Source organism: Paramisgurnus dabryanus, chromosome 24 (assembly GCF_030506205.2).
Source record: "Paramisgurnus dabryanus chromosome 24, PD_genome_1.1, whole genome shotgun sequence".
NCBI lineage: Eukaryota > Metazoa > Chordata > Actinopteri > Cypriniformes > Cobitidae > Paramisgurnus > Paramisgurnus dabryanus.
In genome coordinates, this window is record NC_133360.1 from 12,884,189 (window position 1) to 12,911,701 (window position 27,513).

At 40.7% G+C, this 27,513-nt stretch overlaps 2 protein-coding genes and 1 long non-coding RNA gene across 4 annotated transcripts in view; all 3 read left to right on the top strand.

Moving 5' to 3' along the window:
* Nucleotides 1–1,225: 1,225 nt before the first annotated feature.
* Nucleotides 1,226–27,513, top strand: part of LOC135728102 (granzyme G-like) — a 37,930-nt gene continuing 11,642 nt past the window's right edge. Inside the window, exon 1 of the mRNA XM_073813548.1 lies at nt 1,226–1,280. Within this exon, the coding sequence (XP_073669649.1) occupies nt 1,226–1,280 (55 nt within the window). The remainder of the gene's footprint in view (nt 1,281–27,513) is intronic.
* On the top strand, nt 10,624–12,308 carry LOC135728094 (granzyme G-like). Its single transcript, XM_065246177.1, has 5 exons — nt 10,624–10,748; nt 10,919–11,075; nt 11,435–11,558; nt 11,689–11,916; nt 12,027–12,308. Exons 1-5 carry the CDS (start codon nt 10,694–10,696, stop codon nt 12,177–12,179), a joined length of 717 nt encoding a protein of 238 aa, XP_065102249.1. The 5' UTR covers nt 10,624–10,693; the 3' UTR covers nt 12,180–12,308.
* On the top strand, nt 22,172–26,315 carry LOC135760362 (uncharacterized). Of its 2 annotated transcripts, XR_012335975.1 has the most exons (5): nt 22,172–22,431; nt 25,544–25,637; nt 25,736–25,868; nt 25,951–26,049; nt 26,160–26,315. It is a non-coding gene; the product is annotated as an uncharacterized lncRNA (long non-coding RNA). The 2 variants fall into 2 exon arrangements; XR_010537408.2 differs by lacking the exon at nt 22,172–22,431 and having other exon boundaries at nt 25,503–25,637.

Sequence of the window (27,513 nt, forward strand, 5' to 3'; positions counted from 1 at the left end):
CCCCTACTGCTGATTGGCTACAAGTGTGTTTTGGTACTCAGCCAGGCTCTCTTTTCCAAAGTGTTTTTCAAAAATCATGCACCCCGCCTTTACGTAAAAGTAATTACAAATGTATTAAATGTTTAATGTCCTTAAAGGGATCATTTGCCCAAAAATGAAAATTTGCTCCCTCTCAAGTTGTTCCAAACCTGTAAAAATTACTTTGTTTTGGTGAAGACAAAGGAAGATAGATTTAATAATGTTTGTATCCAAAAGGATCTGGGGCACTATTCACTTACTGTATATAGTGTTGTTTTTCCTATGGAAGTTACAAACTTTCTTTAACAAACTATACAACTATGTATTTTTTAAACCAAATGTTGAATTAAAATGATGATAAAATAATAACTAAACATTTTTGAAATCTCATTTCGTTGTTAAGATTTGAATAATTCCTAAAGGAAGACATTACTGACTGAATTTTTCAGATAATGTTTAATGTTCATTCATCTTTGAGATTTAGAAGAGCTTTTGTTATATTTTTGATTTCTGTGGTTAACACTAGTTAGAGTGGTGCTCGTGTTTGTGAGTCATCACATGTATTAATCAATCAATGAGCGATGCAGTCACTAAACTAATACCAGTAGTAAGATCAGTATCTTTTTACTTGCGTATCATATTTGTTTTATGTAAGAATGTTTTAAAAAGAAGTTCATTTCAACTTACCTGCTTGTAATTTATTGCCATTATTTAATTTACTAGATATAGCACATACTATTTTTTAGACTGTAGTGTAGGCTTAATTAATTTTATATTACAGGTAATTGTACATGATTTATTAAAATAAGCCTTAAATGAATGTGCACTAACAAACTTTTGTTTTAAGTAGATATTTACATAATCTTTCAGAAAATCAATAATGTGAGGATGATGGCTACGGTTTATCTGCTACGGTTTGTCTGCTGACGCATATAGGTTCATAAAAAGCTTTATCTAAACTTTAGTAATTATTAGGCGCTTTACTGTATATAGAAAAACATACTCAAGCTTGTATTTTGGGCATGCTACTGAAGTGTGGTTATGATGCGCACCTCCTTTCAAGTGCTGATATAATAGATAAACATCTGAGTTCAGCTTATTGGGAATTTTATTTTTTTCTTCCTGGTATGAGTCCATTGACTCTGTATTTAAATCAGAAGACGACTTCACTGTGCTTCACACATCGCTGGACTGAACAGTGACTACAATGAGCATCTTTTGGTTCATAACTACACTGCTACTGCTGCACTCCTGCACCCCAGGTAATGACTTCATATCAGACTACACTAATAACAGTAGACAGTTTCTCATAACCGTTTAATAATAAATTCCTAGAATAGGAGGAAATAAAGTGAATCTGTCTTTTCCTATGCAAACGGACTTATTATCATATATCATATTACTTTGCCAATCTCTCTTTAGGGGTCGGCATGGATCATGGTATCGTTAACGGTAAGGTGTCTAATCCACACAGCCGCCCATACATGGTCTACATTCGTGACAAAGAAACACATTCACCATGTGGTGGATTTTTGGTAAGAGAAGATTTCGTGATGACGGCTGCCCACTGCAAAAAAGAGTGAGTAAAATGATATGCTATAAGTGACCTTATTTGTTGATAAGTTAGAGATTTATCGCTTTTCCACTTACAGTAGGCATAGACTTGACACGACATGGCTCGCTTTACTTTTGTGCATTGCAATTTAGTACTGGTTCAAAGTGGCCCTGATCATAGAGTTATTTTTATAGTTGAAATAATCTTAAATCCCCTATCATTATGAGCCAGTGAACCACTTTTAGTGCTATTTTTTTGTGTATATCGCAAAAACATAACATGTGACATTTGAACTTTTTTTTTGTACAGTCAGTTATTATTCTTGTTTGCTTTAGTCACCTCATGGTGTATTTGGGTGTTGATGACACAGATCATTTACCTGAGGGTATAGAGGTCAATGCCTTTCCACATAAAGGTTTTGTGAACAAGCCAGGTGATGACATCATGCTACTTAAGGTTTGTCTTTGTCTACAGAATTTATTTTAGCAGCAACAAATCAATTTTAATGTGCATTTTTTATGTTTAATTTATTATTTTTTGAGCAATCGTATGTGGCATCTACTCAAGCTTCTTTACATGTCTTCCCATTTAGCTTAAAACCCCAGCGACTCTGAACAAGACTGTGAATATCATTGCCCTGCCAAAAACTAATACAGAGAAAATCTCAAGTAACTGCATGGCCATGGGTTGGGGCTGGGAGGAATACGATAAGATGACTCCATCAAGCGCCCTGAGAGAAGTGAACTTGACTCTGTTAGACTCTGGAAAATGTGACGCACCTCACACTTTATGTACTCAAGAAAAAGCCGGGCCAGCACTGGTATTCATTTGATTATTCTGTTAAATGGAAACATTTAATGATTATATTGTTATTGTATATTAATTAATTATTGTCTAACTCAACCACAATTTCATTCACAGGGAGACTCTGGTGGTCCACTTATTTGTGGAAATGTCCCACAGGGCATTGTGTCTTACTACATAACGAATGAGTTTACAAGCTACCTTACAATGTATACTAACGTTTCTCACTACCTTCCATGGATTCATAAAATCATGAATGCACCTCTTTAAAGCATCACAAACCATGGAAGGCAAAGCTGGATAAACTCAACATGTTTGATATTACAACATTTTTGATTTAAGAAAGCTCTTCATTTGCATTTTAATGTACTAGATTGAAATAAAGGCAAATCTTTATCACTTCATGAGTCTATTAAAATTATTTCTGCAACCACAACCTACAGTACAGTACATGATATAGCTGTAATACAAATGTTCACAGCAGGCCAACACTGTCACCTTCTGGTGAAAGTTTATATCACTGTTTAAAATAACTAGAGATAAACAGCATAAACTATCAATATTATCCAACCAATGATAAACTATTTAATAACTGATACTGCAGTAAAGTACTGATACTAAATGTTATAAAACAATTATATTAGCTCCAGAGTTTATCCAAGAGTTTTTTTTTACCTACAACTCTTTCAGTAACACAACCCAACTTTAATCTAGAGGTCCTGTTGAATCGTTAGTGAAGTGCTCTTGAATTCTTTTGACAGTTTTAATCTCATGAAACTTCTGAAATAAGATTTTGTGGTTGGTTTTTGCACCAATTGGCCAAACATTAAAAAGAAACGTTAAATATTTCTTAAATAAATGCATTAAGTAAAGCACGCACAGCTGAAGAAGAAAGTAGTCAGCACTGCTAATCCACATACGCTCACCTAAAGGATTATTAGGAACACCATACTAATACTGTGTTTGACCCCATTTCGCCTTCAGAACTGCCTTAATTCTATGTGGCATTGATTCAACAAGGTACTGAAAGCATTCTTTAGAAATGTTGGCCCATATTGATAGGATAGCATCTTGCAGTTAATGGAGATTTGTGGGATGCACATCCAGGGCACTAAGCTCCCTTTCCACCACATCCCAAAGATGCTCTATTGGGTTGAGATCTGGTGACTGTGGGTGAACTCATTGTCATGTTCAAGAAACCAATTTGAAATGATTCGAGCTTTGTGACATGGTGCATTATCCTGCTGGAAGTAGCCATCAGAGGATGGGTACATGGTGGTCATAAGGGAATGGACATGGTCAGAAACAATGCTCAGGTAGACTGTGGCATTTAAACGATGCCCAATTGGCACTAAGGGGCCTAAAGTGTGCAAAGAAAACATCCCTCACACAGATAAGAAATTTGGTTGGATCATTAATCACCCCAAGACCTACAAAAAAGTCTCTTGGAGCTAAGCTCTTAGCCCCACAGGAAGTCGGCCATTTTGAATTTTCTCTGTGATTTCTGTGCAAATTTTGCCATTTTTGGGCTTTGTACTTTAACAAACTCCTCCTAGAGATTTTATCAGATCATCATCATATTTGGTCTGTGTCATCTAAAGGCCTTTGCAGTGCTAAATTGCGGAGATCTTGACATTTCGATGGAGGGTGTGTCCGTGGCGGCCTGCCAAATTTCTGTGTTTCGCAATGAAACAGGAAGTTGTTCTAACTCAGGCTTAAAATGCCAATCTGACTCACGCTTCATATGTTTGATAAGTGTCTTGGCCTGAACACATCAACATGGCAATATTCAGTAAAAGTTATAGCGCCACCTGCTGCAGCAGGAAATGACATGTTTTACACTGTGATTTACTGCTCATTGAAATTTTTTCAGATCATCATCATATTTGGTCGGTCTGAACTTAAGGACTTCACAATGATAAATTGTAAAGATCTGGAATGTTCATAAAAGGGTGTGTCAGTGGCGGCCTGGCAAAGTTTAATGTTTCACCATGAGAAAGCTGTTGTAACTCAGGCATACAATGTCCAACCTGTCACAGACTTCATATGTTTGACAAGGTTCCTGGCCTGAACACATCAATATAACAGCAATCAGTTACAATCATATGCTGCACACAGGAGGTGTGGCACATCAAAGTTCCTTTGAATATCAACCTATATTTACCCACTTAAATTTAAATCCCCCTGGTTCACTGCTTTACTAAGGCCATTGGATGGCGGTGCACTTGTGTGCGAGGGCCCTTCCATAGCTGCAGTTTTAATTCCTATTTGTAGTGGAGATGAGTGGTACCTGGTGGGGTCTTCTGCTGTTGTAGCCCATCCGCCTTAAGGTTGTGCGTGTTGTGGCTTCACAAATGCTTTGCTGCATACCTCGGTTGTAACGAGTGGTTATTTCAGTCAAAGTTGCTCTTCTATCAGCTTGAATCAGTCGGCCCATTCTCCTCTGACCTCTAACATCAGCAAAGCATTTTCATCCACAGGACTGGCACATACTGGAGGTTTTTCCCCTTTCACACCATTCTTTGTAAACCCTAGATATGGTTGTGCGTGAAAATCCCAGTAAATAAGCAGATTGTGAAATCCTCAGACCGGCCCTTCTGGCACCAACAACCATGCCATGCTCAAAATTGCTTAAATCACCTTTCTTTCCTATTCTGACATTCAGTTTGGAGTTCAGGAGATTGTCTTGACCAGAACCACACCCCTAAATGCATTGAAGTTACTGCCATGTGATTGGTTGATTAGATAATTGCATTAATGAGAAATTGAACAGGTGTTCCTAATAATCCTTTAGGTGAGTGTACATCAAGGCAATGAAATTAAACAACCTTAGTTCTCAACATGCAAGTTTTCCCACACAAAGGAGACACTTTTTGCATCTATGCATCTAAACAGGCTGATGTGCTGGGATTTGTTTAGTAAAACCTTCAGCTATTGGTCAGTAATTTTATGAGACTGAGCAACTGCAAGCACAATTAGCCATAAAAGTAAAATTAACAGAATTTAATTGATTTAATGCTACCAGCAGATACACATTTTAGCATTACAAATTGTCCAGGCTGGACTACTGCAATGCACTACTGGCTGGACTTCCAGCCTGCACAACCAAACCCCTACAGATGATTCAGAACGCAGCAGCAAGAGTGGTCTTCAATTAACCAAAGAGGGCGCACGTCACTCCTCTCTTTGTCAAATTACTCTGGCTTCCTATAGCAGCTCGCATCAAATTTAAAACTCTGCTCCTGGCCTTTAAAACCACCACTGGGTCAGAACCCCCTTACATTCACTTGCTTATACTGCCTTACGTACCCTCTTGATCCCTGCACTCTGTCACTGAGCGACGGGTTGTGATGCCATCTCAAAAAAGGGAAAAAACATTATCGCATACCTTCTCTGGAGCTGTTCCACATCTGTGGAATGATCGGCTAAAAACCCATCTCTTCCGCCATTACCTCACTTCCTAATATAAGACTTACTGTCTTTTATCCCCTCTTTTTCTTGATCTATATCTATACATTAAAAAAAAAAAAAAAACCATGGCTATGTATACTTTGTTAGACTTGATGAGACTTTTTCCAGTGCACTTATGTATTGCTGTTCTTGTGCTGCTATAATTACTTTTATTGTTTAACTCATTTGTAAGTCGCTAAGTCTGCTAAATGACTAAATGTAAAGTAAATGCTATGAAACAGAGCTGTTTACGTTTCAAAAGTTTAGCTTCCAAGGTTTTTTATTATACAGAAGATGCGAAAAAAAGTCATGCATTATTTTTTCAATAAAAAAGAAATTAAGTAAAAAACCAGCACAAAATTTGTCTAACATGTTGCATTTTTAAGGCAAATTACGCAAGTGGCAAATCTCATCAGATCTCGACTTATTTCAGTTTATTTCAGTCCACTGCAGTCACATAATTACAGAAAAACACCTAAATTCAATCAGTTAACAAAGATCTATGAGATTGAACATTTCTGGCAGATATGTTTGGATCAGATTAGGGTTGGTCAGTGGTTTTCCAAGAGACAGATTGGACATCGCTGACATAAACATGTATGTTTGATCTTATCACCAAAATTGTGGTTACTTCATGATAAATCAGCAAACACTTATGATCAGCACTTTTCACTGTTAAATTAAATAAACTGATCTGAATTCAGTGCATGGTTAAATTTCTAGCTTCGTCTTCCTGGTCCCTTGACTCTGTATTTTCAAGATAAATAATGTGCAAAATAATGTAATAAATAAAGAACAATAAACAATATTCCCCTGCTTTAACACATGAGTCAGATTTGGTGAACTGCTAAACTCTACACACAAATCCCTACATTTGTCAGTGCTTACACCATGTGGTCATATGGAAACCACTAGAATTCAATACTGTTCACTCAAGTCAGCACAGCTAGGCTCAATTATCAAACATTTTCCCAGGTGGAAACTCTAAAGGTACGTTCATACGGGGCGTCAGCGTTAACGCTTTCCATTCACTTTCAATGGGTGACGTCATGTGTTGCCGAACTGAATTGTGGATCCATCGTCGCCGCGTCAGTGCCGTTGCTCGCTGCAAAAGTTGAACATTTCTCAACTTTTTAAGCGGCAACATGTGCCTCAGCCAATCAGATCGCCTTATGCAAATAACCTAGGCAAAGCCAGCCTATTAAGTTTATGGAAGACCGGAGCATAGGTTGCGACCATTGTGATTGGCTGTTGGCCACGCTTCAGACAAGCCTTCCGTTAAGCGTTAACGCTTACGCCCCGTGTGAATGCGCTGTTACAGTAAGACTGCTCTGTACAGTAACTTTAGTGTGCATACACTGTTGGACTATGCTACTGTAATAAAGAAATGCATCAAATTGCCATGCATAGAGATAGACGTATCAGTAGATGAATGCCAGGAGTGGATCATGCAAGAGGATTTTACCCTCGCTGTTTGCCAATATAGCCTGTGATGTGAATACTATGGTCTGACCCAGAACAAAGACGAGATGTTGAAGCAGAATAATTTTTTATAGATTTTTTTTACAATTGTGCTGTGTAGCATGAATAAAATAAAATGAATAAAAATGTGCCAATGCATACATTGTGTCTTTTTTTGGTCATGTGAAAGGTTTTGGATATATCTATATTCAAATATAACTTAGCAGTTTTGGATATATTGTTTTGATTTTATTGCACCAGTGTGTAATATGTTGTTGTTGTTGTTGTGTGTGTGTGTGTGTATGTGTGTGTGTGTGTGTGTGTGTGTGTGTGCGTGCATGCGTGCGTGCGGCCGGGTAATTATCACGTTGGGGGGACCAATTGTCCCCACAAAGATAGGAATACCAGTATTTCTGTGACCTTGTGGGGACATTTTGATGGCCCCATGAGGAAACAAGCTAATAAATCAAACAGAATGATGTTTCTTGAAAATCTAAGGTATCAGACAGTTTCCTGTGATGGTTGGGGTTAGGGAATGGGGCAGGTAAGGGGAATAGAATATACAGTTTGTACAGAATAAAATGCATTACGTCTATGGAATGTCCCCAAAAAACATGGAAACCAGAATGTGCGTGCGTGCGTGCGTGCGTGCGTGCGTGCGTGCGTGCGTGCGTGTGTGTGTGTGTGTGTGTGTGTGTGTGTGTGTTTGTGTGTGTGTGTGTTTGAAAGCTTGTGTGTGATGTCTGAGTAAGAGTGAATGGTTTTAAGTGTAGAGCTTCATTTTGACACAAAAACAGGATGTTTGGGGAATTGGGTGAGATTTTATGGATTTGTGTTTACTGTTTTGAGAATATGGGGCATCCCTTACAAACATTAACCATGGTTTTATTGTGGTAAAAGTGTAGTAACCATGGTTTTTTGGTGTATTGATTACTATCAGCAAAACCATGGTTTTACTACACTAACTATGGTCTAACTATGGTTTTTGAAAACCATGATCGTCAAAACCATGGTTATTTTGTAGTTACTATCATGTTTTTTTTTTTACTGTAGTAAAACCATGGTTAATTTTCGTAAGGGATAGTTCCAAGAAATGTGTTTAAGCAACTGAGAAAAACTGTAAATAAACTGATCTGAAATCAGTGCATGCTTTATCTCATGTTATGATGCCTAAAGTTTGCCTGTTAAACAAACCAAAGAGGAAAGGTGGCGCTGAACAGCTCCATGATAAAACCTTAAAGGTTTGGACTGGCAGATACCGATTGCAATGGGATTTCCTTCACTCTCACACAAAACGCGACAACAAGTTTATAAACATACAGGACAGTGGTGTTGCTCTTGCTCAGATAATGCATGTGCATGTTTAAACTTAAATTAAACACCTGATAATCTAAATATTACGCCCTAGTTATTTGAGTTAATAAGGAATTCATTCAATTATTTCATTTAGTCTATTTGTATTTTTTATTGTCGGCTGATTTTTTTGTCTTAATCCATCCCTGTTTATAGACAACACACACGCACGCACAAACAGAACTTACAGATTTTTTCCCCAGTGTGTATTCTGGTCTTTACACCAAAGCTGTGTTCTGCGTCGTGAAATCATCTGTGCTGATCTTACTGGATCTATCCGCTGCTTTTGACATGGTCAATCACCACATCCTCCTGTCGACCCTCATGGCTATGGGTGTCTCTGACACAGCGCTTCTATCGTTCAAGTCGTACCTCTAAGGTAGATCATTCAGGGTATCCTGCAGAGGTGACATCTCCGAACTCCAAAGTCTCGATATCGGGGTGCCTCAAGGCTCCGTGCTTGGACCACTGCTCTTTTCAATATACATGACACCTCTGGGTTCTGTCATTGGAAAACATGGCTTTTCCTACCACTGCTATGCGGATGACACTCAACTTCACCTGTCGTTCCACCCTGATGATGCCCGCATCTCAGCATGCCTGAGGGACATCTCACTCTGGGTGAAGGATCACCATCTCCAGCTTCACCTTGCGAAGACAGAACTGCTTGTCGTATCATCTGAACCAAAAGATTCATCAAAACCTTTCCATTCAGCTAGGTTCCTCGACCATCATGCCATCCAGGACAGCCAGAAACCTGGGAGTGGTCATTGATGATCAGCTTAGCTTCTGTAGATTCATTCTCTTCAATATTAGGAAAATTAGACCTTTCCTAAATGAGCATGCTACGCAGGTCCTAGTCCAAGCTCTTGTCCTGTCCAGGCTGGACAACTGCAATGTGCTACTAGCTGGACTTCCAGCCTGCACAACCAAACCAAACCCCTACAGATGATTTAGAACGCAGCAGCAAGAGTAGTCTTCAATGAGCTGAAGACTGGCTCCCTATAGCAGCTCGCATGAAATTTAAAGCTCTGCTCCTGGCCTTTAAAAACACCACTGGGTCAGCACCCCCTTACATTCACTTGCTTATACAGCCTTACTTACCCTCTTGATCCCTGAGCTCTGTCACCGAGCAACGGCTTGTGGTGCCATCTCAAAAAAGGGAAAAAACATTATCGCGTATCTTCTCTGGAGCTGTTCCACAACCGTGGAATGATCGGCTAAAAATCCATCTCTTCCGCCATTACCTCACTTCCTAATATAAGACTTACTGACTTTTTCCAGTGCACTTATGTATTGCTGTTCTTGTGTTGCTATAATTGCTTCTATTGCTTAACTGATTTGTAAGTCGCTTTGGACAAAAGCGTCTGCTAAATGATTCAATGTAAATGTAATGTAAATGCTGTGAAACAGAGCTGTTTACATCACAAAAGTTTTGCTTCCACCTCCAAACTAGCAGCATGCTCAACATTTCAGACTGAATAAATGAAAAGGTTTTTTACTATACAGAAGATGCGAGAAAGAAATAATGTATTATTTTTCCAATAAAAAAAGAAATTAAGTAAAAAACCAGCACAAAAATTTGATTTCTATGGCTGTCCAACATTATGAACTTTCAAGGCAAATGACGCAAGTGGCAAATCTCATCAGATCTTGACTTATTTCAGTTTTTTTTCAGTCCATTGCAGTCACATGAGGACAGAAAAACACCTAAATTCAATCAGTTAATAAAGATCTATGAGATAAAAAATTCTGGCAGATATGTTTGGATCAGATTAGGGTTGGTCAGTGATTTTCCAGGAGACAGATTGGACATTGCTGACATAAACATGTATGTTTGGTCTTATCACCAAAAGTGTGGTTACTTCATGATAAATCAGCAAATGTTGATGATCAGCACTTTTCAATGTTAAATTAAAAAAACTGATCTGAATTCAGTGCATGGTTTAATTTCTAGCTTCATCTTCCTGGTCTGAGTCCCTTGACTCTGTATTTAAAGCAGAAGACGACTTCACTGTGCTTCACACATCGCTGGACTGAACAGTGACTACAATGAGCATCTTTTGGTTTATAACTACACTGCTACTGCTGCACTCCTGCACCCCAGGTAATGACTTAATATCAGACGACACTAAGAACAGCAGACAGTTTCTCATAACCCTTTAAATAGTTATAAAAGTTCCTACAATAGGAGGAAATTGCAGTGAATCAGTTTTTCACCATTCAAAAGGTCACATTTAATATTCTTATATGCATGCATTCTCATTCTCTCTTTAGGTGTCGGCATGGATCATGATATCGTTAATGGTGAGAAGTCCATTCCACACAGCCGCCCATACATGGTCTACATTTATGACAAACAAAGACGTGCAGCATGTGGTGGATTTCTGGTAAGGGAAGATTTTGTGTTGACGGCTGCCCACTGCAAAACAAAGTGAGTAAAATAATTTACTATCAGTGACATCAAAACACAAACTTTGCTTCTTATATTTCACTATAACGAACTATAAAAGCTTAGTTGCAAAATTGAAAAGAAAAATGTTTCTATTAGATGAACAAGGTCTTTGAAAATGTGGTGTTGATCAAATTAACTTTATAACCAATGCATTTTTACAACAAACATTTAATGACCATTATTAAACTAACATACACTTGTACGCTAATAAAATGAATGTGAATTTGTCCATATGCACGATGCAACCAAAGTATTGTGAAATTATTGTGTAAATCTGTTTACTGTAGGGTTGAAATAGTGGCAGTCTTTTAACATTTAGTTTATTTTGTTTGCTTTAGTCATCTCAAGGTGTATTTGGGTGTTGATGACACAAATCATTTACCTGAGGGTATAGAGGTCGATGCCTTTCCACATGAAAGTTTTGTGAACAAAAAGCCAGGTGATGACATCATGCTACTAAAGGTTTGTCTTCTTTCTACAGAATTTATTTTAGCAGCATCTAATAAATTTTAATATCCATTTTTTATATGTCATTTTTTTTAACAATATATGATGCATCTACTCAAGCTTCTTTACATGTCTTCCCATTTAGCTTAAAACCCCAGCAACTCTGAACAAGACGGTGAAAATCATTGCCCTGCCAGAAACTAATAGAGAGAAAATCCCAAGTAACTGCATGGCCATGGGTTGGGGCTGGAAGGAACACAATGAGTTTACTCCATCAAGCGTCCTGAGAGAAGTGAACTTGACTCTTTTAGACTCTGAAAATTGTGCCATACCTCACACTATATGTACTCAAGAAAAAGCCGGGCCAACACAGGTATTTATTTTATTTCAGCTTTCCCTTATTCTGTTAAATGGAAAAATGTAATGATTATATTGTTATTGTATTTTAATTTATGTCTAACTCAACCACAATTTCATTCACAGGGCGACTCTGGCGGTCCACTTATTTGTGGAAATGTCCCACAGGGCATTGTGTCTTACTACATACCGAATGAGTCTACAAGATTCCTTACAATGTATACTAAAATCTCTCACTACCTTCCATGGATTCATAAAATCATGAATGCACCTCTTTAAAGCATCATGAACCATGGAAGGCAAAGCTGGATAAACTCAACATGTTTGATATTAAAGCATTTCTGATTTATGAAAGCTCTTCATTTGCATTTTAATGTACTAGATTGAAATAAAGGCAAATCTTTATCACTTCATGAGTCTGTTGAAATTATTTCTGCAACTAGAACCTACAGTACAGTACATGATCTAGCTGTAATACAAATGTTCACAGCAGGCCACCTTCTGGTGAAAGTTTATACCCCATATTAAAATAACTAGAGATAAACAGCATAAACTATCAATATCCAACCAATGACAAACTATTTTAATAACTAATACTGCAGTAAAGTACTGATACTAAATAAAACAATTTTATTAGCTCCAAAGTTTATGCAAGAGTTTTTGTAACTACAACTCAACACAACCCAACTTTAATCTAGAGATCCTGTTGAATCTTTAGTTGAATCTTTAGTGAAGTGCTCTTGAATTCTTTTGAGAGTTTGCATCTCATGAAACAAACTTCTGAAATAAGATTTTGTGGTTGGTTTTTTGCACCAACCACAACCAAACATTTAAAAGAAACGTGAAATGTGTCTTAAATTAATGCATTAAGTAAAGCATGCACAGCTGAAGGGGAAAGTAGTCAGTATTGCTAATCCACATCAACACAATGAAATTAAACAACCTGAGTTTATCTCAATGTTCTCAACATGCAAGTTGTCCCACACAAAGGAGACACTTTTTGCATCTATACATCTAAACAGACTGATGTGCCAGGATTTGTTTAGTATCAAATATAGATCAGTAAAAGCTGATAATCAACACTTCCTTTTAAATGCAGTTAAATATTATAATATTTCTCAATTGTTAAAACACTATAACCAAGCTTTTGAACTAAAATTTCAAAACCATAACGTCATTTTTCAAAAAGCACAATCATTTTGCTGAACAATAAACACTATTCCCCTGCTTTAACACATGAGTCAGATTTGGTGAACTGCTAAAATCCCTACATTTCTCAGTGCTTACACTGTACACTGTGGTCATAGCGAAATCACTAGAATTCAATACTGTTTACTCAATTCAGCACAGCTTAGGCTCAATTATCAAACAATTTCCCAGGTGGAAACACTAAAGGTACGTTCATAATGGGTGTAAGCGTTAACGCTTCCCATTCACTTCCAATGGGTGATGCCATGTGTTGCCGAAATTAATTGTGGATCGGTCTGCGCCGCGTCAGCCAATCAGATTGCCTTATGCAAATAACCTAGGCAGAGCCAGCCAATTACATGTATGGAAGACCGGAGCATAGGTTGCGACCATTGGCTGTGGGCCACGCTTCAGACAAGCCTTCCGTCAAGGGTTAACGCTTACGCCCTGTGTGAATGCACCGTTACCCCCGTGTGAATATAATGTAAGAGTCTAAATTGAACACACAACAATCAGATCCTTCAATAGATAAAAGGGCCTGAATCTGTTCACTGAGCTTTGGAACAATGGATCCACAGAGAAATGAAGAAATAAGGAAAGGAGGAGGACGCGGTGTAGGATGAGGGAGAGGACATGGTGAAGGAGGAGGAGGGAAGAAGGGCAAGGAGACAAGCAGTCTCAGATGAAATTCGAGCCACTCTAGCTGACCATGTCCTTGTCCATGGTATGATTATGAGGGAGGCTGAGCAACGCGTGCAGCCTAATTTAAGTCGATCCACCGTTGCCTCCATCTTCAGAGCCTTCAGGGAAACAGGTAGGTGTACTTACAGTAAGACTGCTCTGTACAGTAACTTTATAGTGCATACACTGTTGGACTATGCTACTGTAATAAAGAAATGCATCAAATTGCCATGCATAGAGATAGACGTATCAGTAGATGAATGCCAGGAGTGGATCATGCAAGAGGATTTTACCCTCGCTGTTTGCCAATATAGCCTGTGATGTGAATACTATGGTCTGACCCAGAACAAAGACGAGATGTTGAAGCAGAATAATTTTTTATAGATTTTTTTACAGTTGTGCTGTGTAGCACATGAATGAATAAAAATGTGCCAATGCATACATTGTGTCTTTTTTGGTCATGTAAAAGTTTTGGATATATCTATATTCAAATATAAGTTAGCAGTTTTGGATATATTGTTTTGATTTTATTGCACCAGTGTGTAATATGTTGTAGTGTGTGTGTGTGTGTGTGTGTGTGTGTGTGTGTGTGCGTGTGCGTGTTTTCGAAAGCTTGTGTGTGATGTCTGAGTAAGAGTGAATGGTTTAAATTGTAGAGCTTCATTTTGACACAAAAACAGGATGTTTGGGGAATTGGGTGAGATGTTATGGATTTGTGTTTACCGTTTTGAGAATAGACCTTTCTCACAGTAACCGGAAATACGTAATCGCCGTGTAAGCGGAGTTCCTGTCAAGCGTCAACACACTAGATAAACATAAACCCGGGCAAGTTTAAAATGGATCAAAGAGTCTACAAAACTTCGTTAACGGATTTGCCAAATATTACATTTGCTGATGTGACACGACTAATGGAGGAAAACTTTTTCCATTAAGAATTTTTCAATAAATTTCTAGGTAAGTAGAGAGCGAGTATAACTGTTACTGAACTGTTAACTAAAACGACACATTATAAGTCTCACCCGATAGCCTGAATCCACTTCTGTATACCTTCACCATCAACAGGGAATTGATGGAACAGATACGGCTTTTTACATTGCCTTGACTGCGGAGGAAGTAGATTTCCGCGACGATTGCGTAGTTCCGGTCATAAATACGGAAGTTGTGAGAAAGGTCTATAGGGGGCATCCCTTTCGAACATTAACCTTGGTTTTATTGTGGTAAAAGTGTAGTAACCATGGTTTTTTGGTGTATTGATTACTATCAGCAAAACCATGGTTTTACTACACTAACTATGGTCTAACTATGGTTTTTGAAAACCATGATTGTCAAAACCATGGTTATTTTGTAGTTACTCAAATAAGAAGTAGAATGTGTGCACATCCAAAAAAAAATTTTGAGACAGGTGCTCGATCACAAAAACACTAAATCATGAAAAAAACAAAGAACGGCACACTGCTGCTATGGCTCTCAATATTTATTATTTAAAAGACAACGTTTCGACCAAAAAGGTCTTTGTCAAGTCAAACACACATTTTTTTTAAAAACATCAAAACATCATGATTTAACAACTCTTAAGAATTAATTACACCTGATATCATTCAATCGGACACACCTGATACTACTAATTGGCTCAAAGTGAATCAACCTCAAATCACCACCAAGGAAAGTAAAAAAAGAAAGATTTTTTACATATAAACAAAATCACAAAAAAGGTTTCAAATCAAAATCCAAATTTAAACCCTTAGGAAATAGGGTATTAAGTGTATAAATATAAAACGCCTCCCTCTGTAACAGAATTTTATCAATATCGCCACCCCTTCTGGGTACCCTAACATGTTCAATTAGGGATGTCCCGATCAGGTTTTTTTGCCCTCGAGTCCGAGTCCAAGTCATTTGATTTTGAGTATCTGCCGATACCGAGTCCCGATCCGATACTTCTATAATACATAAAAAAAAAGAATAAAGAAGAGCGAAAAAACAGAACCAGTCCAGGATGTTCCTTATGTCATGCCGCACACATTGCTGTTTCTGTGTAGAGTCAAAAGAGTCTAACTCTGTGCCAGCGCATAACTACAGATGTGTTAAAAAATAATGAATATATACTATATATGTTCAGGGGTTAAATTGGGGTTTGTTTTGTGGGGAGGCTCTGTTTGGAGGGAGGGTTCGAGGGGTAACATGTTTAATCCTGATGACAGCAAAGGCACTGGGTGTGTTTCAATGACATTTTGTATCTCTGATAGGATTTTATAAGTTTCAGTTTTAAAGCTGTGCCACATGTTGACCCAAACTTTAAAACCTGAACTTTAAATAATGCAAATCTATGAGTCTGACACCCTATATGCATTTGGTGCACATGTCATTATGCACAATTGATCAAACTTTGAATGAAGTTATAAGACTTAACCTCCTTGACTCATTCTAGGCATAAGATAGACTACCCAAAAAGACTCAATTAACAAGAAAAACAACATACTGATTCAGCAATATGTCTTATAAATTAGCCATAGATTCCCTAAGCTGGTCAGCAGTTAGTTATAAAATACCTATAGTTAGGTCGTGATTCATTTGTATAATCAAAATACATTATTTTATTAAACTATACAATCAGTTGTATCCAGTTATCTAGTTAACATTTTGTAATGAGATGAGTGACATGGCTATACATACTTTAATACTTTGTTTCTAGACTTCTATTAAGTTTTTTCGACATGGGCACCATTCTTACCTCTCTTTCTCTCTCTCTCTCTCTCTCTCTCTCTCTCTCATCTCTACAGTAATGTCAAATGATCCTGCGCGAATGCGCGTTCTTGAGGTTCTGAGTGAGACGCGGAACTGCGTCTGAGCACATGTTGACAATAACGATCAACGCGTCGTTTAAATGAGCGGTAAAAACGCGGTTTTGTCGTGGGTTCCTTGCACGCACGAGTGTGAAGCCTATGAATGAAAGCACATCAATAGGCTTGTTCGACTTCATGCGGCGCCGCAACAATCGACAGCCGGGTGACGTCAAACTACCGCGAGAGTGATCCGCGAAATCATACGGAGGAGTTTGCTTTTAAATCGTTCTCGCGGAACTTTGACGTCATGCAGCACCACAAGAACCGGCAGCCGGATGAAGTCGAACAAGCCTATAGACCAATTTCGTGTTTGCAAACAGAGATGACGTTTTTTGTGGGCGGAGCCAAACTGGTTGCAGAAAGTGACTGCTCCGCAGTAGGGTTATGAAGTGTTTTAGCATTAAACCGTGATTTTTATGGATCCGGTGTTCTGTCGAAGTCTGATTCCTTTATGTTTCCCTTCAGTGCAATATTTCTTATAGCGTTTTAATCACATTACGTTTATTATGGCTTGGCTACTGATATGCATGTATGTAATGTATATGTATTGTTCTTTTTTGCTAAATCAAATATTTTTACAGTCTGAATCGCTAAAGTACATGTAAAAGCAATACTATCATGTATTATATATATTAGCGTTTATTAAATATTTCATAATTTTCCGGTTTTTTATTATTTCTTTCATAATAAATTATAATTGTAACATGATAAAAACGCTATAAGAAACAAATGGGGGGAACAGACTTCTACAGAACACCGGACATCTTCTCTACTTATTTTCTATTCTAATTATTAAAAGATTTCCAGATGATTTCCTCGCTCCATTCTGTCCGTTTAAGGGCTTAATGTAATCATAAACACCTACGTTTATCTTCAAATGATGTCTTTGACGATGGTATTCTATAAAAATGAAAGCCATCTTTTTTGGCATTCTTATTCTGACACTTAACAGCACAACCGGACATTTTCCAGTGAGTTATCTTGCTCTTTTCACTCGTGTCTAATTCATTTCCACTGTTTTTCTGCAACCGCATTGCGCGCGCAGCTTGCAGTGACGTAACTGTGACGTCTACTCTAAATTGGTCTATTCTCTTCAGTTCACACGCACCAGCGCAGCGCGTACACTGGCGCGGAGCAGCGCGAGAACTTAATGGATTTTAAACCCTGCATATGTATCCGAGTCCTGATCGGGAGGTAACGTCCGATTCCGATCGAGTCTGAAACCACGTGATCGGGGCAGATTTCCGATCACGTGATCGGATCGGGACATCCCTATGTTAAATCCCAAAATAACGAAGAGTCGACAAATTATGTTCAAAGCATTGAAATGTACAGCAATAGGGCTTTTTTGATCATTTAGCCGTATATTGCTTCGATGTTCAGCAATACGCGTTTTTAAACAACGCTTTGTTTTACCAATGTATGCCAATCCACAAGGGCATTTTATCATGTAAATTACATTCTTAGTGTTACAGGAAATAATTCCCTTTATCTTGAGTTGTTTTCCAGAATGGGGATGGCTAAATGTTTGACACTTGGTTGTAAAATTACATTGAGCACATTGTCCACATCTATAATTACCCTCAGGAACCGAAAAAGGATTGATCGAACGCTCCGATCCTCGATCGGCTCTGACAATAATTTGCCGTATATTAGGGGCTCGTTTGTAAACAATTCGTGGTGGCTCTTTACAGACTTGTTTTAAGGATGGATCAGAACTTAAAATGTGCCAATGCTTGCGTACTACATTGGCCAACTCATAGCTTAAGGCAGAATATTGAATGATACACGATAACCTGTTATCGGTTGATTTTGACGCTGTTCAAATAAGGCACTCTTTTTGATCATTATTTTCAAAACGTGCCACAGCTTCTTTGACCCATGTATCGGCATAACCCCTTTCATAAAATCTTTGACACAAGTCTTTACATTGGGTTTCATAACTTTCCTTATGAGTACAAATCCTACGGATCCTCTTAAACTGTTACAGAGGGAGGCGTTTTATATTTATACACTTAATACCCTATTTCCTAAGGGTTTAAATTTGGATTTTGATTTGAAACCTTTTTTGTGATTTTGTTTATATGTAATTTTTTTTTCTTTTTTTACTTTCCTTGGTGGTGATTTGAGGTTGATTCACTTTGAGCCAATTAGTAGTATCAGGTGTGTCCGATTGAATGATATCAGGTGTGATTAATTCTTAAGAGTTGTTAAATCATGATGTTTTGATGTTTTTAAAAAAATGTGTGTTTGACTTGACAAAGACCTTTTTGGTCGAAACGTTGTCTTTTAAATAATAAATATTGAGAGCCATAGCAGCAGTGTGCCGTTCTTTGTTTTTTTTAATATTTTGTAGTTACTATCATGGTTTTTTGGTTTTAACTGTAGTAAAACCATGGTTAATTTGGTAACACTTTATTTTACGACCCGCAAAGTACCGCGTAATTAAACCGAATTTACAGCGTACCTATTTGTAACAACAGAGTACCTCTACAGTACGTACTTGTAGTTATAAGGGAACAATATTTTAAGTTTGGGGTAATAAGGGGGTAAGAATGGAAAATTATTCTCTAAGTATTTCATAACTACAGGGTACCTATTGTAATATTACGTGGTATGTATGACTTACGTCTATGGGTAATATGTGTAATATGTTTTTTTTTTCATAGTTGCTACTTACCTGATGAAGTGTGTTGCCTACAGTTGATGTCTACAAGCCACGTCGGCAAATAAAATATAACACACAATAAAAATAATAGCAACTTGTACCTCTTTGATTGATATGTATATGTATACATGAGTTACGAGGTAACTCTTATATTTGCTGGCTTTAAATTAAAGTGGGGCTTATTCCCCGCTTGTTCTGTGTATGTACCAAGTAACTCTTATATTTGCGGGCTGTAAATTAAAGTGGGGATTATTCCCCGATTGTTCTGTGCATGTACCAGGTAACTCTCATATTTGCGGGCTGTAAACTAAAGTGGTGCTTTGTTCACCTCTTGTTATAAATGTTATAGGGTAAATACCATAAACATACAGAATATTGTTATTTTTATTTTAAAACAACTTATTTTAAAACATCTTTAAAACACTTTAATTAAGCCAACACTATTAAGTTTATTATCACATAACTTTTATTTAAAGAGCACCTATTATGGGATACACGTTTTTAAACATCATTTTGTGTGTAAGTGTGTATTAGTACATGCTAACGATATTCAAAAAGTACATACCTCAAAGAAAACGATGACGCGAGTTATCGTCTCTAACGTTCGAGGACTACAAAAAACACTCGGATTGTAGGCAACAGTTTACTTCCTGGGATTAGTGACGTAGATAAGACCAACATTATCATAGTTCAGCCCTCTCTGCTTTGCTTGGGTACGTGTCACCAGGTGACTATGGTAGGGCGGGAACCAAAAGTGGCGGATAAAGGTTCCGTGAAGACGGTTTCCGCCCGGGCCCGATTTTAAAATACACCACTTTGCTTCCTGATCTCCCTAGCAACGCAGAGCAGGAGAAAATGAGCCACAGGTGGGGTGAATTAGGCTGGCCGTCCACGATTGGAGGAGGGAGTGAAGACAGGCACATAAAAAGGTCCAAGAAGCACAAAGGAGGAGTTGTTTTTTTTGGTGTGAGTCCCTTACTGCCTTGGGCAAAATGTAAACACACGCTCCGTCCCTGGAGGAGCCGAAGGGCGCCGTTGATCCGTTAACCACTTATAGTGCAAGTAAAGAGTGCGGCTGCCAGAAGAGGCAAAAAGGACGGGGCTGTGAGAATAATTAAAGGGACACTACACCGGGTGCTTGTGGCGGACTTTGTATACGCTGTGTTGCTGCTTTGCAGACGGACCACACTGGCTGGATCGCTCTCCTGGGGAAGAGAGAAAGGGACAGACAGCTGACGAAGGAATTCTGAGGGGTTTCATTAGAGAAATAGTGGACACAGAGCCATCAAGAGTGGAGCTAATAGCAGTTGTTGACAACGAAGTGTGAGTAACAGCTGTGGTACTTATCTGTGCAATACTTGTACGAAGAGTCGTTTGGTGTGTTTCCTTTGTGTTTTTGAGGTCCCTGGCCCCACTGGAGAGGAAAGCGTGGGCGAGCCGTGGGTTGACCGGAAGCACGGACAAAGCACTTGGTAGTAAGCACCGTTCACCAGTAGAACAGTGGCCCTGTGGGAAAAAGGAAGCGCAGGTGAGCCAGAGGAGTGATAATCAACACGCCGGGCCTGTGAATAACACACATCTCTCTCTCATTGGGGTGGTCTTGGGAAACTCCTCGAGGTGGAAGAGTTGAGAGGGGTGTGACCCTTAGCATAGTTGGGTCCGCCCCCGGGGTGTGACAGATTTGGCGTAGTCGGCAGGGCTCCACCTCGAGTTGAGCGACCAAGGCCCTCCAATGGCCGACGACGAGTTGCCCGAAGCCCCACCCCGTGTAGTACCCGAGAGGCCTGAAGCCCCCACCCTATTCCCCACCTGTTGTCCCACAGACCGTTCTCGGGACTAGAACGGTTTGGCAGGGGGGGGTGTCACCAGGTGACTATGGTAGGGCGGGAACCAAAAGTGGCGGATAAAGGTTCCGTGAAGACGGTTTCCGCCCGGGCCCGATTTTAAAATACACCACTTTGCTTCCTGATCTCCCTAGCAACGCAGAGCAGGAGAAAATGAGCCACAGGTGGGGTGAATTAGGCTGGCCGTCCACGATTGGAGGAGGGAGTGAAGACAGGCACATAAAAAGGTCCAAGAAGCACAAAGGAGGAGTTGTTTTTTTTGGTGTGAGTCCCTTACTGCCTTGGGCAAAATGTAAACACACGCTCCGTCCCTGGAGGAGCCGAAGGGCGCCGTTGATCCGTTAACCACTTATAGTGCAAGTAAAGAGTGCGGCTGCCAGAAGAGGCAAAAAGGACGGGGCTGTGAGAATAATTAAAGGGACACTACACCGGGTGCTTGTGGCGGACTTTGTATACGCTGTGTTGCTGCTTTGCAGACGGACCACACTGGCTGGATCGCTCTCCTGGGGAAGAGAGAAAGGGACAGACAGCTGACGAAGGAATTCTGAGGGGTTTCATTAGAGAAATAGTGGACACAGAGCCATCAAGAGTGGAGCTAATAGCAGTTGTTGACAACGAAGTGTGAGTAACAGCTGTGGTACTTATCTGTGCAATACTTGTACGAAGAGTCGTTTGGTGTGTTTCCTTTGTGTTTTTGAGGTCCCTGGCCCCACTGGAGAGGAAAGCGTGGGCGAGCCGTGGGTTGACCGGAAGCACGGACAAAGCACTTGGTAGTAAGCACCGTTCACCAGTAGAACAGTGGCCCTGTGGGAAAAAGGAAGCGCAGGTGAGCCAGAGGAGTGATAATCAACACGCCGGGCCTGTGAATAACACACATCTCTCTCTCATTGGGGTGGTCTTGGGAAACTCCTCGAGGTGGAAGAGTTGAGAGGGGTGTGACCCTTAGCATAGTTGGCTCCGCCCCCGGGGTGTGACATACGCCCTCAAAGAAGAGGGTGGGGAGCGCCGAGTCAGAAGAGAGCTAAAATGGCGGAGGTTGGTAGTCCCTGCTTTGACTCTGTTTGCAAACTCTTGTTTCATCGTTTAAGCGATTAAATCTCTCGAGTAGACGCTGTCTCTTTAGATGCGAGGGCAAAATAGCACTTTATGGACTTCCACAGAGGACATCATGTTTAATACGGTTCCGGAAAAATCCAGTCAGAAGTTGTTCACGGAGTTTTCACAATAACTGCTTCTCATGAACCGAAGCTGGATTTGCACGACGTCTCCTCCTGAAAGTTGGATTACTGTGCACTTCTGGATCACAGGCTGTAAGTATTCACGTTTATTATTTGCCTTTTACTGTACGTTACGTAACCGGTAACCGGAGATTAACATAATGTGCGTGTAGAGCTAAGCTTGCAAGCGAACTGTTTTGTGTTGTAATACTGTATTTCATAAACAACGTACCATATTTACACACGTGTATGTTGAATTATGCAGACTATCGTTTTTTTATCGATGTTGGTTAAGACATGTTTACAAACTTGCTAAGTTACCAGCTAAACTGTTACCGGTAAAATTTGTTCTCATGATCAAACTCAAGAAACTCTAAGTACAGATTATTTGTTTAAAGTTATATGTATTTTACTGTTGTATTTACTTGAAGCTTTCTTAGATTTTGAAACGAAGTAAACACGTAATGTGTGTTGCTAATGTTGGGCCATGTAATACATTAACGTTTTAATGAATAGTCTAACGATTTATAGTCATGGTACTCTATTGTTATAATTGTCATGGTTCTGCCATTTTGTCCTTTGTTTAATCTAGTCTTGTGGCAGAACCATGACAGACCCATGTTTTGTGTGAGAGCACTGGCTTTGTTTATTCCTAGCCATGTGCTCTCAGTCTCGTCTCTTGATCCCGCCCCCTTGTTTCCTCATTTATTATCCCATTATTGTTTGATTTATATCACCTGTTCCCCTCTTGATTTGTTCCCCTATTTAATCCTCTTGTATTCATTGTCCTGTGCTTGTGCATTGTGTTCCAAATACCTGTGAGTACTCTGTCCGAAAGTCAAGTCTAGTTTAGTGTTTTATATATCAAGTGTTTTGTCAAGTTTATTGTTAAGTGTACCCTGTTAAGTGTAGTTATAGTCTAGTCTTGTTTAGTGTTCACTTCCCCTGTTTAGTATCTTGTTTATGTTGTTTTGCCCCCTCGTGGGTTTTGTTTTCTGTTTAATTCTTTAATAAATATCCTTAGTTAACCCCTTGTTGTCTGCATTTGGGTTCATCTACACATCCATATAACAGAATGCACAAGCCAATACAGAACCCAGCAGACAACCCGTGTCGTCCCGCCAGGCGGCAGTCGGCTGACCTAGAACTTTGGTGGCAGTCGACTGCCGCCGACATGAAGATGGGCAAGGCCCCATTTCCTCCTCAGCTAGAGAGGACCCTGAGGGTGTATGCCCAGGATGTTGAAGCGAGGAGGGTTTTGTTGCCAGAGACCCTCCTCAACTCCTACTTCATTGCGGGCCTCAACGTCCCTCCTCCCTTGCCTGAACGAGAGGGGCTGATCCGGCGCCCGTTCCGTGAGGTTGTGGACCAGTTGTGTCGGGAGGAGCTTCCCACCAGGGCATCACCATCTGCCACTCTGCCTACCATTCCAGAGGGCCGCACCATCTGTGTGGTGACTTTGGAGGACCCGGCTCTCACCACTCCAGCTCTCGAAGGCTCTTCCCAGCCTGCCGACCTCCGGGGGAAGCGCGAGAGGAGGATCTCGTGGGAGTCAGCGTCCGAGGGGTCCTCCACAGATCTTGCCACTCCCACCACGGCGCTCATCCCACCTGCTCCGTTCACCGCACCACGTCCACGCAAGAAGAGGAGGAGGAGAGGGGTTGTGGACCCTCAGCCCCTGCCGTCTGCGCAGCCACCGCTGCAGCCCCTACCGTCTTTGTGCCGGACGCAGCGCCCCCTGTCACTGTCTCGTCTGCGCTGCCGGACGCAGCGCCCCCTGTCACTGTCTCGTCTGCGCTGCCGGACGCAGCGCCCCCTGTCACTGTCTCGTCTGCGCTGCCGGACGCAGCGCCCCCTGTCACTGTCTCGTCTGCGCTGCCGGACGCAGCGCCCCCTGTCACGGACTCTGTCTCGTCTCCGCTGCCGGACGCAGCGCCCCCTGTCTCGGACTCTGTCTCGTCTCCGCTGCCGGACGCAGCGCCCCCTGTCACTGTCTCGTCTCCGCTGCCGGACGCAGCGCCCCCTGTCACTGTCTCGTCTCCGCTGCCGGACGCAACGCCCCCTGTCTCGGTTCCTGTCTCGTCTCCGCTGCCGGACGCAGCGCCCCCTGTCTCTCCAGCTCCTTCTGTTGCTTCCTCCCCAGCACTGTCATCCTGTTCGTCTGCCTGGTCCCCTGCCACTGTCTCCATGTCCTCCCTGAACTCTCTCCCCTACCCAGTGAGTCCTGGCTCGCCCCCGTTTGCTCCCTTATCTACCCCTACCACGCCCTGGAACCCTACCTTGCCTCCTTTTGTACCCCTTACCCAGTCTGCATCCCCAACCAAGCCTGTTCCCTCCAAGATCCCCACCAAGCCTGCCCGGACTCCTCGTCCCAAGCCCTCCACTACCCCGGAACCCAAGATCCCTTGCCCACCCAGCTCCACCCTACCTGGACTTCCTCACCTGAACTCTGTTTTGCCTCTGCCCCCCCTCCCTTGTTTGTTGTTTTTATTATGTCACCCCAACCCCTTTGTATTGTATTCTTGTCTGCCTATGATATTGTTTGTCATGTTTTCTTGGTGTCTGTCTGTCATGTCTCGTGTTTAGTGTTCCCCTGGGGAGCGTCTGGAAGCCGCTCCTTAAGGGGGGGATTCTGTCATGGTTCTGCCATTTTGTCCTTTGTTTAATCTAGTCTTGTGGCAGAACCATGACAGACCCATGTTTTGTGTGAGAGCACTGGCTTTGTTTATTCCTAGCCATGTGCTCTCAGTCTCGTCTCTTGATCCCGCCCCCTTGTTTCCTCATTAATTATCCCATTATTGTTTGATTTATATCACCTGTTCCCCTCTTGATTTGTTCCCCTATTTAATCCTCTTGTATTCATTGTCCTGTGCTTGTGCATTGTGTTCCAAATACCTGTGAGTACTCTGTCCGAAAGTCAAGTCTAGTTTAGTGTTTTATATATCAAGTGTTTTGTCAAGTTTATTGTTAAGTGTACCCTGTTAAGTGTAGTTATAGTCTAGTCTTGTTTAGTGTTCACTTCCCCTGTTTAGTATCTTGTTTATGTTGTTTTGCCCCCTCGTGGGTTTTGTTTTCTGTTTAATTCTTTAATAAATATCCTTAGTTAACCCCTTGTTGTCTGCATTTGGGTTCATCTACACATCCATATAACAATAATATGTATTTTTGACTGAATACATGTTTGTTTTATTTGTCTATATCCTAGATTTGCAGCTGGACACATCCTTCTACACTGTATGCAAACATGCAACATCATTACACACAGTACAAGGAGTCAGACTGGCATATGAGGAGCAAAGGTGTGTAACACATATGATGTATTTAGCTAGTGATACCACTACCAGTCTTAAATGTATAACTGATGATGACAAAGTTTTTTTTCTCTGCATAATCATAGGAACCCACGCAGTAGCATCGTTTCACAATGTTTCCATCACCATCATCAGTGGATGCCTTTGCCGTCCGTAGCCTGAGATTTCAGATTTGCAGCAAAAAAATTTGATTTTCTCATTTATTGGAATGCTATGCAGGTATTTAAGTATTTTAGTAACTGTGTTAAATAAAGTAGTATTTACTTTTACAATAAATGTATGCTTGCTTATATTTTTACAGGTTGTACCTTGCAGCCATCCATTACAATGTCACCAAGCCGTAACAAAAGCAGGAGAGGGAAAGTACAAGGCTATGTTCCCAAAACACAAATGACATACCGTAAGCAGTAATGTTTTATTTCAAATACATTCATAATTAAAAACTTAATGTATGAAGCAGGGAAATAAATTATCAAAACAAAAGATTTATTGACTGCAATATTTGTACAGTTATGTGGATGATGTGATCAGGCTTGTGTTTGCTGAGGTATTTGAAGATAAGCTGAAGGAAACCCCGATTCCAATGGACCTGGCATCACAGTTTGAGAGACTTTCAAAGGAGGACGTGATTGCATGCCATCTTCAGTGCAGGGGTCGTCAGAAGCCAACATTCCGATCCGGAAGCTCCAAGCATATCTGGAGAACAACACACGACAGGATGATAACCCTAAAGTGTCGTCTTAGATAGCACCAGCTGACAAAGCTTTGATATGCCATTTATCTGAATAGATGGCTGTAAGAAGTGAATTGAACAATTTTTGAAAGAAGAGCACAATATGGTTACTAAAGTATGTTTATTTGTATATTGTTTAACATTTAAATATATATTTGTAATAAATAAAAAAAACTTTTGACTGACTATTATATTTTCTTTAAAGTTACATCTTTTGTTCTTTTGGGTACTTTATTACTATAATGATACTTTAGTGTTATTGGTTTAAAAATGTAATAAAACGTCTCGGTTACGGATGTAACCCTCGTTCCCTGAAGGAGGGAACGGAGACGTCACGTCGTGACCGACGAATTGGGAACTCGCTTAGAGAGACCAATCTGCTTCGTATACTACTAAAACGCCAATGAACTTGGCATTGAGATATTTGCATAATGCTGGCGCCGCCCCGCCAGGTGCGTATATAAGCAGCAGGTGCAAATAGGGAAATTAGCTTCTTTTCGCTGAGAAAGCCGGGAGAAAGTGACCGGTCGATAAACAGCAGGGAGCAGCCCTGTGGCGACGGGACGTGACGTCTCCGTTCCCTCCTTCAGGGAACGAGGGTTACATCCGTAACCGAGACGTTCCCTTTCAGTCGGTCACTACGACGTCACGTCGTGACCGACGAATTGGGAATCCCTACCAAAACGCCACTAGGGGCTGACCTCTTCCAGTGTCTGCGTAAAGCCCTCCGGTTCCACTTAAGGAGGAGGAGATAGGGTTTAAGGCAGAAGGCCGGGCACTAGATGTTCCTTTAACCCCACAGAAGTGCCAGCGACTGGGAAGCGCCCTACCTGAGCGGGATAGGAACGCTGCGGAAGCCACCGCCCGTCTTAAGGGCTAATGGTGGGCGAAGTCAACCGTAGTTGAGGAATAAAGACAGCCGTGGCTGTGTAAGCAAAGCAGTGCTCTGCTAAGGGAAACGTGGGCTGGTAGGATTAACCCCACGGAAAAATACTCACAAAGGAACCCGGTGGGACACAATGTGGAGCCCGAGCCAGACACGTAGGTTCGCGAGGATACAGCTAGTGAAAGGCTGACAGCCAATGCTCCGCAACAAAGGCTGCCAAGGCAGCGGAGGAAGAACAATTCAAA

Excerpts from the sequence above, each read along its gene's own strand:
- LOC135728094 (XM_065246177.1), top strand. The coding sequence starts at position 10,694 with ATGAGCATCTTTTGGTTTATAACTACACTGCTACTGCTGCACTCCTGC. Across the intron at positions 11,076-11,434 it reads GCTGCCCACTGCAAAACAAA|TCATCTCAAGGTGTATTTGG; the intron begins GTGAGTAAAATA and ends TGTTTGCTTTAG. Across the intron at positions 11,917-12,026 it reads AAAAAGCCGGGCCAACACAG|GGCGACTCTGGCGGTCCACT; the intron begins GTATTTATTTTA and ends TTTCATTCACAG.